At 35.7% G+C, this 15,465-nt stretch overlaps 1 protein-coding gene across 1 annotated transcript in view; it reads right to left on the reverse strand.

Annotated features, from left to right (window-relative positions):
* Positions 1 to 15,465, reverse strand: part of CHN1 (chimerin 1) — a 174,147-nt gene that overhangs the window by 124,011 nt on the left and 34,671 nt on the right. The window contains exons 3-4 of the mRNA XM_031678330.2: positions 4,770 to 4,808; positions 247 to 302 (exon numbers count right to left, since the gene is read on the reverse strand). Coding sequence (XP_031534190.1) covers positions 247 to 302; positions 4,770 to 4,808 — 95 coding nt within the window. The remainder of the gene's footprint in view (positions 1 to 246; positions 303 to 4,769; positions 4,809 to 15,465) is intronic.

Here is a 15,465-nt window from a genome sequence, read left to right on the forward strand (position 1 = left end):
TGTATGAATTCACTGAATGTTAACATCACTTAAAACTATACTGCTATATTCTATACTGTGTTCCAAACTGTCCATTATAAAGTGGTAGTTATTTCAAGTGAGAAGAATGTTAAGAAAAATGCATTTAAGTTACCATTTCATGATGCTAACTAGCTTTAACACAAATAGCCAAGTCACTGAGGAATGCTAAAGTTTGGGAAACAAGTGACTGAGAGACATTTCATTGTAACCTTTCATCACACCCACCTCATTAGTACAGGTAATTCTCCGAGGATGAGGGGCTTCCTGCTGCAGTTGATATACTGGGAAGGTAGAAAGTAAAAGATGTTAGTCTCCCTTAAGTAGCACATCTGAATATATTAGGAATTAAAACCTGGCTGCTTTTTATGTTCACAAGAAAACGGTGGTACAGTCCTATTGGTTATTAAATTTGTTATGAACAAAGCAAAGAAAGTAATCCAAACTAAATTTAGTGAGAGCCCAGGAGCAAACACAAATTAAAAAAATCATAATCCACAGAAGTGTCTTTTTGCCTTATAACAAATCAGTTCTGATATCTGGCTCTGTTCTTCATAATCTGGTCAATTTATTTTCCCCAGTTATTGTAGATATATTACATAAAGCATGTCTCTACTGTAAATGAATAATAGTTGTATATTTTTAAAGTACATCATTAAGTGTCAAACTTGAAACTAAAATTAGGATTTATAGGCTAGAAGTTAACAGATACGCTGTTTTTCTCCCCTATTTATATTGTGAACATCTATCTTCAAAGATAATCTCCCCTAGAAAAATTTCTGACCCAAAGTTACCACTACCTATTCAATTAGGGTAAATGTAGCAAAAGAGAGAATTCAGGAAATCAAATAACTTGCCAGAGGATAACTTTAGGGTGTCTGAAAATGCATTGGTGAAAATTCTATTGATGCCATGTCCTTCTAAGACTATGCAAAACATGATTTGCAAAAAGGTCCATTCTTCAGGTCCATTTCTCCACATTGGCAACTATATCTCCACAAGATGTGAAAATTCAGTTCACATTTCGCTTTCGACCACTAATTCTCAAAAGATCAGTTGTTTTCCTTTGTCAAGAAAATGCTTTGGAAAGTACTGTCATCTATGGAAACTTAATTATGAGAAATGAATGGTGGCCAAGAAGGATATTAAAAGTTACTAGAGAAAGTAAAATGTTGACAGCGATTCAAAGCATAAACACAAGTGTCTGGTTATCGTCAGTAATGCATGTTCCTATTCAGTAAGCAAATAGTAAGATAAGCCGGGATGGAAAAAGGAGTGATAGTATCATCACGTTAGAATCTCACCCTCCCTTTGTTTTAATCAGAGTTTCAAAAGGTATAGTTCATTTCATGGAGAGAAGTTAATTTTTAGACAAATGCCTCCTCCCTGGTTACCAATGGCTAAACTGTCTTTTAAGACTCATTTTTAATAAAATATATAAAGGCAGGGCCTTCAGATATTGTACAAGTGAATATAAGATATGAATTTTGGGAACATCTACCAAAAAGATCATTAAAAACTCATACACCATAATAAAGATGAATTAATTCAGGTCCTTCTCAATTTAGAATTTTTTGGTAATCTAAATTGGAACTCAGCTAAAATTTAAACTGCACAATCATTAAATGAGTCACCAAAAATTAACAGCTAGAACACTGGAATTTGACACAACATTGTAAAATGATTATAAATCAATAAAAAATGTTAAAAAAAATTAACAGCTAAATTCAACTTAAGAAGATAAGATTCAAGTGCTCAAGATTTAGTCACCTTAGCAGTGTCAATGCTTATGTACTTATCAATGAAATTCTCACTATCTACAGATAATACATTGTTAATCAAGTTCAGAGATCACAAGTTGGTATCCTGAGGTCAAAATTGGCTCACATGTATTTGATTTGCTACTTTCCAAACTTAAATTTGTTTTTAACATTTAAAGATTAAGAGATTTAACAACAACAACATAAGCAAAAGAGAATTCTGGCTTCTCTTGAAAACTCAGAAGATGTGACAACATGGGGCCCAGAGTTTTCGATGCCACAGTAAAGGGGGTCGAATTAGGGGCAACTCCCTACAGACAGGGCGTCCATGCTCTGCTTTCCCATAGTCCCCACCAGACTCACTCACCTCATTTATTACATGTTACATCCCTGGTTTAATTTAAGCAATATATACCAAAAGGCAAAATTTAAAAAAAAAATGCATTTGTTTCAGAGGTCCTCAACTTAGACTTACTATTATATTATTGGTTTGAATTTGTAAGGTTTTAGAATTATGTTTTCACAAGCTCAACTGAATCAAAATTGGAAAGCCCAAGAGAGGCATGGGTAAAATAAGTTTCTTATAGAATCACAGTGAAAAGCTCTTCAGAACCCACCAAGCAAAGACAAGAAAAAAAAAAAAACCCACATAACACACTGTAACTTCTGACATTAAAATGTAACTGAACCCTTCTGTGTTACAGATGTAATAATGAATAGAAGTGAACAATCAGAACATGTTGAATAGTTTCCATTCTGCTTGTATCTCCTTATGTGGACTGACATACCTGATCTTTTCAAAATCTCAAACCATTTAGACTTTATCACCATTTTGAGAATTTTTTAACTACAAAAACTGAAGTCACAATACAGAGAAGATGATGAACGCATCATGGTTTATCTGTCCCAAAGATGGTAAAATAGAATTTGTTAATTATCAGTTTTGAACAAGACATCTATAGGAATTCAAATGTCATGGCTCAATTATTAAGGGTACTGGGTGCAGCCCACTATCACAGTAACTTAAAATTTCAGCCACTATTGATGAAATAAGAGTGTCACAGGCTTGCCAGGTTAAAAAATTTTTTCTGTTAAAATGCACAGACTCCAGACTCCTGAACAGATGAACTTCTTACAGTACTATTACATTATATTAATAAATAGCTTACTGGAGATTATTTACAGCTAGCTGAATATAAAACTGTAGAACTGCCTGACTGGCAAAGGGAAAACAAATAAAAATAAAACAAAAGAACTCAATGTACATCCCAATTTTTTCTAGGATCATAATTTTGGGAAACACATTTAACAGCCTAAATGATCATCATAATAATTACTTCAATATGAGAATGTCATTTTTACATGTTTTCTTATTAGTTAAAATGTGCTCGTATATAAATTCTTAGAAGACAACATCATGATTGCATAAAGAAGTTTCACATAACCAATTTTTAAAATGGGCCTTTCCACTTGGCTTTAACAGTTTAATCATAACATTTCCTTGAAATGGAAATTGTTGCACTTGATGGTCAGAAGATAAAGTCTATTCTAATAATTTCCTCTCTGTTTCTACTATGAAAATGATGGGGGGAGGAGGTGTTCTTCAGGCACTGAAGTCACTAAAAGAAACTACAAAACAGTATTATCACCAAAAAAAGAGAAATAAGCCATTTTTAAGACAAATGGTAGCTACTCTAAGACATATGAAGATACAGAAAATACAAATTGCATATACCACATTTAGTAATCAATATTCTTCAGGGGGAAAAATCACCAGCATGATTCAATAACAGTCTGAGGTTTTATAAATGCTCTTACATTAAAATGCACAAGGCACAAGTCAGAGCAAAGGGAATAAAGATAAATTGAAAACCAGAAAACGCAGAGAAGAATTTTAAATAGGCTTCCCACCAATGAGATTATGAGACAAAATCTTTGGGAGGTAAAGAACATCAGTCATTTTTATATATTCCTTCAACTATATTCCCCAGAAACAAAAAGGAAGCAGCAGGGGTGGGGGAAAATGCATCTATGAGACAATATTTTTAAAGACTATTCATATTTTGCTTACTATAATTGGCCCGAAGTGGCAACCTATTAAAATAAAACTATCTATTGTTCTGGGAACATAAAACCAATGAGAATTTGAATTGCTGCTCCTTCAGTCAGCAAATTTCAGCAACTTACAAATATCAAAATGTAGAGTAACAACATTTACAAAAATGCTAATAATCCATATTTAAAGGACAGGTGTATTAGGCTGTTTATTCAACTCTATAGACAACAAATAAAACCTTAACAGTAACTGGTTTCTGAAATAGTATAATCATGGATTTTTTTTTAAACAACTTTGATTATATTAAATCTACTTCCATTTTTTAAAACCTGAAATAGTTTTACTTGATGCAGTAATATTCTCTGGGAAATAAGGAAGGGAAAATTAAAAACCTAGATTCTTGAAAAAATTTGTATTTTAATGCAAATTTTAAAGAGCCATATAGAATTTGAATGTCTCTCTTTTGTATTTGGGAAGGCAGTTCCTAAAGAAGAAGACCACTTTTCTTTTGCCTCTTTTTTACTCATTCTTTCTATCAAGATAGCTTCCTGACTTACCATCATTTATTTATTTCTTTTTATATAAAGAATCAGGATCTAAGAATAAGTCGATTCCTTGAATTCTTAGTTAACTTCTCCTTGCATTAGTTTTATCAGCCACTGTCAACAAGTGGTCTCAAGCTCCAAGATACGGAATTCCATGCAAGCTCAGAGGAAAGAGACACATTCCAGACATGCAAACCACGTACAGACTGTGGAAACACTCCTGTTTCTCCACACTTACTTTTTCAACGCTATTCACAAATCCTGTTGTGAATTAATTTTTCAATCATGGACACAAAAATGGAATGCATCTTCATATCTAGTGATCCTAATATTGTTATATTACTTATAAAGCACTATAACCCATCCAATTTAAATTATTTGTATACTTACAGTAAGATTTCCAAACAGGAGGTCTATATTCATCTGTATCTGAAAGAATAAACATCAATTTAACATTAATGAATATTTATATTTTAAATGAGATATTTTAATCATTAATTCAATTACAATACACATTTGTTGAGGTCTGTTTGTCCTAGGCATTGCACGAGGCACTAAAAGGCATTCAAAGGTTTTTTGGTCTTGGCCTTTTCTTCCTTGGAGTACAATTTTACAAAGATTTTTGAAGAAAGTTATTGTATTTATTTAACTGCTTATCACATGAAAACATCGAGCTTAATTTTTATTGCTGGCACTCATTTACAGTCACTGATACAATGGTTAATAATGTCTTTGGGCTGAATTCTATGTTTATTTCACTGAAAGATCTCTGAAATCATTGTAATTTTTCTATATTTCTCTTCATCACAGTTGGGGGATTCCAGCCTAATTGCTTTTTCTCCATCTGGAGCAAAGAACAGCAAGGTACAGATCTTAGACCTCATACATCCTGGACAATTAAAATCAGGAAATGAGAAACACTTCAGTGGAAGAGAGCATATCTAGGGAGTCACAAAGAACATGAGGTGAACATGTGTTCTCCAAGTTCATTTCCCCTCATTCTGACTGAATGCAGATGTAGGAGACAGTGTGAATAGGCAGTGGAAAGAGATAGAAATACAAACACATGAGGGAGATGGGAGAATAAGAGAAAGGAGAGGGGATAATGTGGTCTGCTTTCTCCTCTGTAAAGCATAGCTAAGGATCAATCCTGCCAGCACAGAGCCCTGCCCTACAAGGCCATGTAGCCAAACCAGCAGACACAGCATTTTGGTGTGGGGAGGTGTGGCCAGACACATCACCTGGCTCTGCTGGTATCTGACATAAATCCATTGAGGAATTTGATTCTAAAAATCATGGTCTCCAAGGAAGCTAGAAAATTCCGGGTAAGTTTATTGAGAAGACTGATTCTTGTATATACAGCGCGAATTAAAATGGTTGTAGGTTCAAAACATTCAGCCCCCAACTCCCAACCTTTAAAATGCAATCTCACACTTCATTTCTGACGTGTTACCATAAATTACACAAACATCTTGAGTCAGAGGACTACAGCGGGACTACTAACGATGGGCACAAGAACATAAAAGGGAAATCCTAAGTCATGTAGAAATTGCTCGGCACCCAGTAGAAGTTTCCATATATGTTTTCTCAAAGAACAAATAATTACATGAATAAATGAAGGAAGTAATGCAGCAAATACAGGTAACTCATTCTTTGCATCAGTTTATTCTACAACGTCACCACAAAACTGAATGAAGCAATAGTGAACCACTGCTCCTAAGGGAAACACAAATTGGGTTCCTGTGAGCCTCTGGTCACAATATTTTCACCAACCAATCAATACACAACCTTGTTTTCTGTGTATTTCTGTTTAAAGACACCTTATTTAGTAAATACTGTTGATTCATAAACACCGAATTACACAGCCAACAGCACTACAACTCATGCCTCAAAGAAGCTTATCTAAGATGTGTATTTTCCCCGTAAGATATATCACTGCCTTCTTGAAGTTAGGAATGCTAGACAGCATGTTGACACTATGCTTAGGGGTCATTTTAAAAAGCAAAATCACCAATAAAAAGCCACAAAAATGCAAAAAATGTGGCACTAAATAGACTATGAAAAAAAAACTTGTTTACAGTAAGTATGAGAGCTGAAACAAAGAAGGTAGGGTTGCCTTTGCTCAACCTCAGCTGGGACTGTCCATGCCATGCAACCCAAGAATTTTGCTGCTCTACAAATGTTGGCAAATGACCGTGAAAGTGTCACAAGTATTTATTTTACCGTTACAAATAAACGCTAGCAAGCAAGCAAATTTGCAATATAGAGTCAAGAATAATGAGGACTGTTGGTATATGAATGAGCAATTCTTTAGGAAAACTGCCAACTCAGGGGAACTCACCTAGCAGTGATAGAACATTAGGATGAAATATGACCCCAACACAGTGATATATACATATACAGATATTTACTTTGCTAGAGAGAGAGAGAGAGAGAGAGAGAGAGAGAGAGAGTGTGTGTGTGTGTGTGTTTGTAGGGTTAATTATACTGAGGTTGTCTTAATAATGATAATTAACTTTATTACATATTTTTAATAGTACAAAAAATTTGCCTCTGAGCATTCAAGTCATTTTATGATTTCATTGATGCCATTTGGATACTGTTATACTGCCATTCTATCCTGAGACAGTTCAGGGTTTAACAGGGGAGTATATGCTCACTCTCTTGGCACTCAGCCATATTCATGAGTGTCTTGGCCTCCTTGCCAGGATCTGATCAGCATAAGCTGCAGTGAGCATGCACCTCCTGAACCCCCATGTGGAAGACAGCACATGGCCAGGAAGAGAGAGGGCGCTCAACAAGGCTGGGACTCAGATGTGGTAAAGAATTTACCCTTGTCCTCTAGAAGAGCTCTGAATTTTAGCTCCTAGGAGGGAGGAGCCCTGGGCTAGCCAGAGAGTAACACTGTGACTTAGGATGGGGCTCTGGGTCACAGAGTGTCAGTCAACCTGGAGACTGAGATCAACCGCCGTGGGCAGTCAGTCAATCATAAAGCCCTCATAAAAGCCAGACTCCCAATACTAGGAGAGCTTCCTTGGTTGGAAACACTCTGCGCATATCATCACACATCAGTGCTGGCAGAGTATGCATTCTGACTCAACAGAGAGAGGACGAGGGAAGCTCTGCATTTTGTACTCCTGGACCCTGCCTTCTGTGCTTCTTCCTCTGGCTGATTTTAATCTGTACCCTTTCCCTGTAATAAATCATGACTCTCAAGATTTAGCGAGTGTTTAGCGAGTTCTGTGAGTCCCTCTAGAGAATTATCAAACCTGAGTGGTTTGAAGGAACCCCCTCCAACTGGCAACTAGTGTTAGAGGTGAGAGGAGTCTTTGGGATTGTGCCTTCCAGCAGTTGGCATGAACTCCTGGCAAATCTTGTGCAAAGCCTGTACCTATGAGCAGTGAGGGCCTCCTGGAGATTGCTTTCACTTTGGAGATGGTGAGAGAGAAAAGGTTAATAATCAAAGTTCTGTCTCTGGGGGATTACTTACCTAGTCCTAGACAGGGCTTCCTTAGGGGAACATCAACCTTTACTTGCTGTTGTGACTTTAGGAAATTTACTACCTCTCTAAACACTAATTTATCTATAAAATGGAGGAACAATATAATCTAAAATGGGAAGAGTAACAACAGGGGTTTGCTGTGAAGATTAAATTAGGTATCATACATAAAGCATCTTGCACTTAGGAGACCTTTAGTAATTGGTCTCCTGGCTTCACCAAAACTGAATTTAAAAACACAATGATACTACCGTAGCTGCCTCAGGCCATTGTCAATGACTTCACCTACATTTCTTTTCTTGTTATTTTGTTCTTCCCTGTACACCCACTCTACAGAAAACGTTATTCAAGATGCTACAGATCACAATTCTGTGGCCAAATGAGTATTTTGCAAATAACCAAGAAATACTGGGATTTAAGTTTGAGTTTCCTTTATATTAAAACAATTCTAATTATTAGTGATATTTAAGAACACAGTTTGGGTTCTAAAAGTCTTTTCCTAGCAGTTTATTTTTTCTAGTGGAAGTATAAAGTGGTGTAACCTCACTAGGGAACAACTGGCAATACATATCATAAACCTTTAATGCGTATTTGTTAAGGCAAAGATTAAATGAGATGCTCTTTGAAAGGAAATATTTAAAAATTATGACAGTCTTTCTTATGTTTAGGGGCTGAGACCTGAGGTCACCTTGGTGTGGACCTTTCTGTTGAGCAAGTCAGGCAAAGGGTAGACAGCACCATCCTCAGGACTCAGGGGAAAGGGATCCACTGGGAGGGGAAGTTGCACAGCTTAGAAAAACATACCTTAAACTCCTGACATGCAAAATTAATTGCTAGAGTTATGAAGACCAATTTTTCAATACCCTAAATCCTTCAGGAAGGGAAGAAACACTACCCCAATCTTTGATTCTTCAGATTCAAAGTTAAGAAGTTCAGTCATAGAAGAAACTTACAGCCCAAACCAAGTTCCATAGACAAGAAATGGTAGACACACTCCTGAAAGAAAATGACTGTGAAGATGGATTAACCGAAACAGGTGATTTAGGGTCTCACAAGGGGCTTATGGGTTTACTGGGGAGGACAGATTCTCACCCAGCATGAGGCAAAGGCCAGAAGTATCTCTGACTTCAGCCTCCCTGGCACAGGGAGTCACTGAGTGCAAGAGTATGAACCAAGAAACTGCAATCGTGACCTCTAACTGGGGTCACTGCTTCAACCTGGGCCAGGTCTGATCAAAATGGACATCCCAGTAGTAGGTAGACAAGCAACTGTCCACAAAGGGCTGGGCTTCAACACTGACAGAAAGTGCTAAGGAGGACGATAAATAGTGTACTATTTTACCACAGTTCTCTTTCTGGAATTTGGAAGAGGATGGGACCACTCTGGGACTGAGTAAGCCTCCTGAGGTTCAGATTTGGAGGAGGAGACTGCCTAAAGAGGAGATACTAGGGTTCCAGCTAATTGGGGCACTGATTCAGAGAAAAATATATGGAAGCATATTTGGCTCCTGCATTTATATCACAGGTCCTCTCAGTCCCTTCTGCACCTTTTGATCCAGCAGTTCTACTTCTAGGAATTTACTGTAAAATAATTAAGGATGTTAAGAAAACACTAATATAGAAGAATATCACTGAAATACTACTTGTAAAGCTAAAAAACTGGATTCAACCTAAAGCCTCACAACTGGAAACTGGTAGAATCAGTGATGATAGCTTCCAGTTTGAAGACCCTTCAACTACATCAAAAGGACCTCACCTTTTAATCTGTTAGAAAATCTGAGACATATCTTAAATATTTCTAATCTTTTAAACCTGTGGCTCTCAAACTTTTTGGTTTCAAAACATGGATGCTAATGAGATTTTAATATCTGTCAACATTAACATATTAGAAATTAAAACAAATTTTAAAAGTGTATTTGTTAATTTATTAAAAATAATAAACCCATCATGACAAAACATTTATGTGAAAAAAAACTTCATTTTTCAAAACAAAAAAAAATCCCTTCTATTTTATACAACTCTTTAACGTCTGGTCCAAGTGAAGACAGCTGGATTCTCCCATCTGCTTCTGTATCCAACCTGTTGTGGTATGACATGCCATGTACATTCTGGAAGATCCAACCAGCCACTTGTGGTAGAATAAGAGTGAAAAAGGTAAATAATGTATAATAATAATAATACTGGTAATTTATTTTTTATTATTATTATTATTATTATTATAATAAGTAGTTTTGACTTTATGGAAACTCTGAAAAAACTTGGAGACTTCCAGGAGTCCGCAGAACATACCCTGAGAACAAGTGCTTTAAACCATGATTTCTTTGGCATACCTAGAATATGGGGTAAGGTGGGATAATATACATTTCAATTAACAGAAGAAATACAAAAGTTGACTAAGATGGGAAAAGAGAGGAAATCATGAATTCTTTCAGCAGTTCTAAGTCCTTCAGCTTGTTCAAAGAAGTTATCAAGGGCCTTCCACCAGAGGTCTCAAGGGCTCCCACCACTTTTTTTGATTCTGTCAGAAAACCCACCCAGACCAAGCATATAAATGTGACAGGCTTCCATCACTAGAGCGTGATTGAGAATGACAGCCAGACAATCTATGACCCAGTGACAGCTTGTTTTAAAACCTCAAAAAACTCAGGGACAGCTGCTTAAAATAGTCTTAGCACAGTATGGATGAGCACTTAAATTAAGTACAGACCCATGAAATCCATTAAAAGATTCTCTCCGTTGCCTTTAAGTGTCAGTAATAGTTTTCATTCACTACACAAAAGATAATTTTATATAAATGTCAAAGTTATGCTGGCATACAGAAATGTTAAATAATCAGAAAGTTTCATTCATTCAATAAATATGGATTAAACACCTGCTATGGGTAAGAATGTCAGTTACAAGGTAGGTCCAGATGTATTTTATGTCTTCAAGAGCAGTAAGAAAAATAAGATGGATATGATTACTACCAGCAAGGTAACATAAGAGTAATACGTAAGAGTGTAAGAAGAGTAATACATAATACTCTTACACATAAGAGTTTCACAAACCACCATCTTGTCAAAATGCCTGACAGAACAGGTCCCCAGTAAGTATGTGCTGAACTGATGAAAAGATGGAAGGGAGGAAGAGATCACTTTTGGCCAGAGTGTCAGGAAAGACAAACCCGATGGTTTTTAAAGTAGAGAGGCTAAAGGAAGGAGACTGGAAATAAAAGAGAGAACAACATTCTAAACAGAGGAAACATAGTAGACAAGGGCACAGAAACAAGAAAGTGCCAAAAGTGTTTGAGGAACTGCAAATAACTCAGTGTTTGAAATGAAAGACATGAGGGAAGCTCGAGACTCAGGCACCAGGCACTGGAGGGAACCCAGGCTGTGCTGTCTAGGAGGCATCCATAATAATGCACCATGTGTTTTTCTCTGCTTTGCATATTAAATCCTCAGATGTCTAAGAGGAATGCCATGGTCAGGCCCAGGTCATGTCTCATGAGTCAGAGAAAACAAGCCAAGCAGCAGGAAGGCCAAAGGTAGAAGAAACAGCAAGTCAAACTGATGGAGCAAAGACTAGGAGGAGGAGAAAGTAATGGGCTCAAACATCACAGGTGGTAGACAAGGACTGGGAAGGTGGGGGGAAAGCCCCACATCTAATCAAGTGCGAAAGGAAGAAAGCAGGTTTTGTTTGAAACAGTCTCGTCCATGACTCTAAGCAAAAATCTAAACAAATCAATTCAGGAAAACAAAAGAAAAAAATGAGATCATTAAACTGTATGGAAAGTAAAGGCCAAGCTGATCAGTACGTACTGTGTGATCTCACTTTTTAAATGAAAGGAAAGCTGGGAATGTCTATGTAAACATATGGGGGCAGAGGGACAAGGAGAGAGAGTATGAAAGATCTAGAATGACATATGCTAATTTAAGGAACAGCAGTGATCTCTAGGTTGACCCTTCTCACCAGGCTCCCCATCTAAACCACAGAGCATGTAAAATGTTGTGAGTGACACTTTCTCAGTTCTCCCAGTGTCCTTCTAGAAGCAGGAGAGAAGTTAACTTATTACCTACAACAGATGCCCTGGGCCACTGGGCCATTATTCCTCTCCCAGAACCAGAAGGAGAAAGCTTTCCTTTGACAGTCATTTTTACTTTTCTTATATATCTATGTATTTTTAAAAACTATATAATGCACATATGACATTTGTGCTAAGGAGGAAAAAAACTACTAAAAACCAAAAGTGTAACTATTTGTAAGAAGGGGAAACATGGAAACTGATTCACAAAGAGAAAAGCCTAATTTAATAAATTCCACAGAAAATTATAATTACTCTGAGTAAGTTCTTGAAATGAATACACTACTAGAGAAATCATATTCCCAGTCTGAGAGGCTTAGAAACCAACTACAAGTTTTGTGACAAACTTCTAAATACCACCACCATCTTCTAAAGTCTTTGAACCCTCCTCAGAACCTCGGTGGAAGTCTTCATTTACCTCTTCTCCCTATTCTAATTGAAGTTGCTGAATGGCAAGCAGTCTTTATGGAAAAGAGAACAGTTTCTTAGTGATTTTTTTCACTTTTGATTAATGGCTAAAATTGTGAGTCAAGAAAATCTTATTTTTACATATTTTATCATCTTTATGAAAATGACTCCAATGTTTTCTTGCCTTTTTTAAACTCAAAGATACAGATTTTAAGCAAGATTTATTTTAAGCTTATTTTGCCTATTTCTTTTGTGCTTTTTTCTCTTAAATAGTTATGTTTTCAGGACATCCATTTTTTCTTTAAATATTAAAAATTTCAAGATACTTACCTGTACCTTTAGGTAATGATTTTAAAAACTATAGTAAAATATATCTAGGATAATATATTTCATATGACAGATTATAATTTACAATACTGGGGCTGCTGTTTGGGAGGTATTCGATGCATTCATTTATTGACTGACAAGATTAAATCTACTTATAAATACCCTAATGTTCTGAATTTTTAGATTAACTTAAAACATTGTGTGACTGAGTAAATGTTTATGCTCACTCCAATTTCATCCTATTTAGATCAAGCGTATCTACAGATGTCACTGAAAATGACTGCCCTTTGAAAACAAAAAAAAAATTATTTCATTATTTTTATTACATAGTTTTCTTTTTATTACACAGTTTTGTGCATCATTATATAGTTAAGTCTTATGAATTCTTTGGCTTGGAATAATACTCCACCAGTGCAGCTTAAGCCTGCTCAACTTTTTACTTTAAGAAATAAATAGTTCATTCTAGAATAGACTAGAATGTTAAATTTAAGCTGCTTATTGTTTTAGACTCAAAACAAAAAGGCTTTTATAATTTTTTAATAATATGATGGATTTTCTCAAAAAGGACCATGTTGCATTTTAAATGAGGTTTAGGCTCAACAAGGTCCTACTGTATAGCACAGGGAACTATATTCAATGGCTTTTAGTAACCTGTAATGAAAAAGAATATAAAATGGGGGGAGGATATAGCTCAAGTGGTAGAGTGCATGCTTAGCATACACAAGGTCCTGGGTTCAACCCCTGAGAACCTCTTCCAAAAATAAATAAATAAACAAGCCTAATTACCTCCCCTCCAAAAAGCAAAAAAATAAAAAATAAAAAGAGATAAAAAAGAATATAAAATTGAAGCACTATGCTGTACATCAGAAACTAATACAACATCGTAAATCAACTATACTTCAATTAAAAAAAGATAGAAAAATAATAAATGAGGTTTAGACTAATGACATATAAACACTCAAAAACTACGTGATTAATGTTTTTAAGCACGTTTGTTTCAGATTGCCTTTGGTTCAAAAATTAACAGTTTAGATTTCTGTAAAATGATATTTATTTATAAGAAAAAGAGCATTCTTTCCCTTGAAATGAAGACTCACCTTTGAACCTAGTGGCAAGAGACTCCCTGTCCTGCTTTAATCAGAAAATACAAGGCATTAATGATTAATCTCCACCTGTTGCTGTTCTGTTTCTTTTTTTTAATTGAAATTGTTCTGTTTCTGTAGCAAACTGTGGTGCACCAAATTCTGGCATACAAAAATAAGATGCTTATGACCAAAAAACTATTTTATAAAGCAATCTTTTTTAAAAGAACAAGGGCCTAAAATTCACAATAAATACCAAACAATTACTACTGTTAATATTTGAAAGAGTCATAAAGAAAACAACCAAACTTCTTACTCCAATATGTTTCTTGGAAAACAGAAATTCACAGTAATAATTAAAAGCCTCAAAATAACAAACACGATTCTAAACTAATGTGAAAACAAGTAAGAACTTTGCTAGGTTTCTAGGTAACTCTCATCCTGACTAAACTTCTTTCCTAGAAGTTGCTTGAAACATGGTGAGTAAGTATCTCAACTAAGATAATTAAAATTCACTTTGCAAAGTCATGGCCGAATCAGGTCAGTTAAATTCACCCTTAGAAGAAACAAAGTCATGTAAAACTGCTCCAAGTTGAAAACTGATGTGTCATGAAGCAATTCTGACAGAAATAAACTATTTTTAAAACCAAAGATAATTGTTTTTAATTCTTCAGAGAATAATGACCCAGAACTATTAATACAAGGGGGAAAATAAAACTTCTGAGGCTGTGCAACTCCAGCACTCATATTTAATTTCATCGAAGATCTCCCAAAACAAATACTCTGCAAATGCAGTGCTCAGCTCTTCACCATGGACCCGTAGCTTGGGCCAACAAAGCCTCCTAAATGAAATGTGAGCCAAACTTGGAAATTTCTTTTTAAAACTCAAGCTTGGCCTTTAATTAAAGACCTAAGCGATGTTTCCTCTAACCAACTTGGCAGACCCAGCAAACAGACAATACAAACAAAGCCTTCTGCTTACTCAAATCTTTTCACTATATAGTACTCTTGGAACAAAAAGCTATACACAGGAACTGGGTCATTCAGATCAATTCAAAGGTGAAGGCTGTTATTTAGCAACCTACTATTTCTTCTGCTAGCCAACAAGTCAAATCTCCCTGAAGTTTCCTCTTTAAAGGGCTTCATCGTAACATGTTTATCGTAACATGTTGGCATATTAACAGAAAGACCCCAGGCTCTCTCACAACAAGGTTTCTAACAGAGAACTTCAAGAAGAGATTCAGCTCCCGCCAAGCTTCTCAATAACCTCTCAACATGCTCATTTGGATTTTGTTAGGTAAGTTAAATCACCTTTGCTAACATGATACAGTTCCTAAACCTTTTATCACAAAAAACAGACTACACAAAACTCAACGACGGCAAGAAAGTATATACCCTTCTACTTGATTTCTCTGCATCTCACATGTAAAACTAACGGCAATAAATTGTTTATGAAATTCTTACAATTCATTCTTAAAAGAGTATACCATATGGTATATACATTTTACTACATACACAAAAAAGAAAACACCTGAGGAACACTTTTTCCAAATCCACCAACCAGGACTTTTCAAGAGCACTTGAATTACAGATATTAAAGTTGTGGTCTATATATACAATGGAATACTGCTCAGCCATAAAAAAAAGAATAAAATAATGCCATTGGCTGCAACATGGATGAACCTAGAGATAGTCATTCTAAGTGAAG

Source organism: Vicugna pacos, chromosome 5 (genome assembly GCF_048564905.1).
Source record: "Vicugna pacos chromosome 5, VicPac4, whole genome shotgun sequence".
Taxonomy (NCBI): Eukaryota; Metazoa; Chordata; class Mammalia; order Artiodactyla; family Camelidae; genus Vicugna; species Vicugna pacos.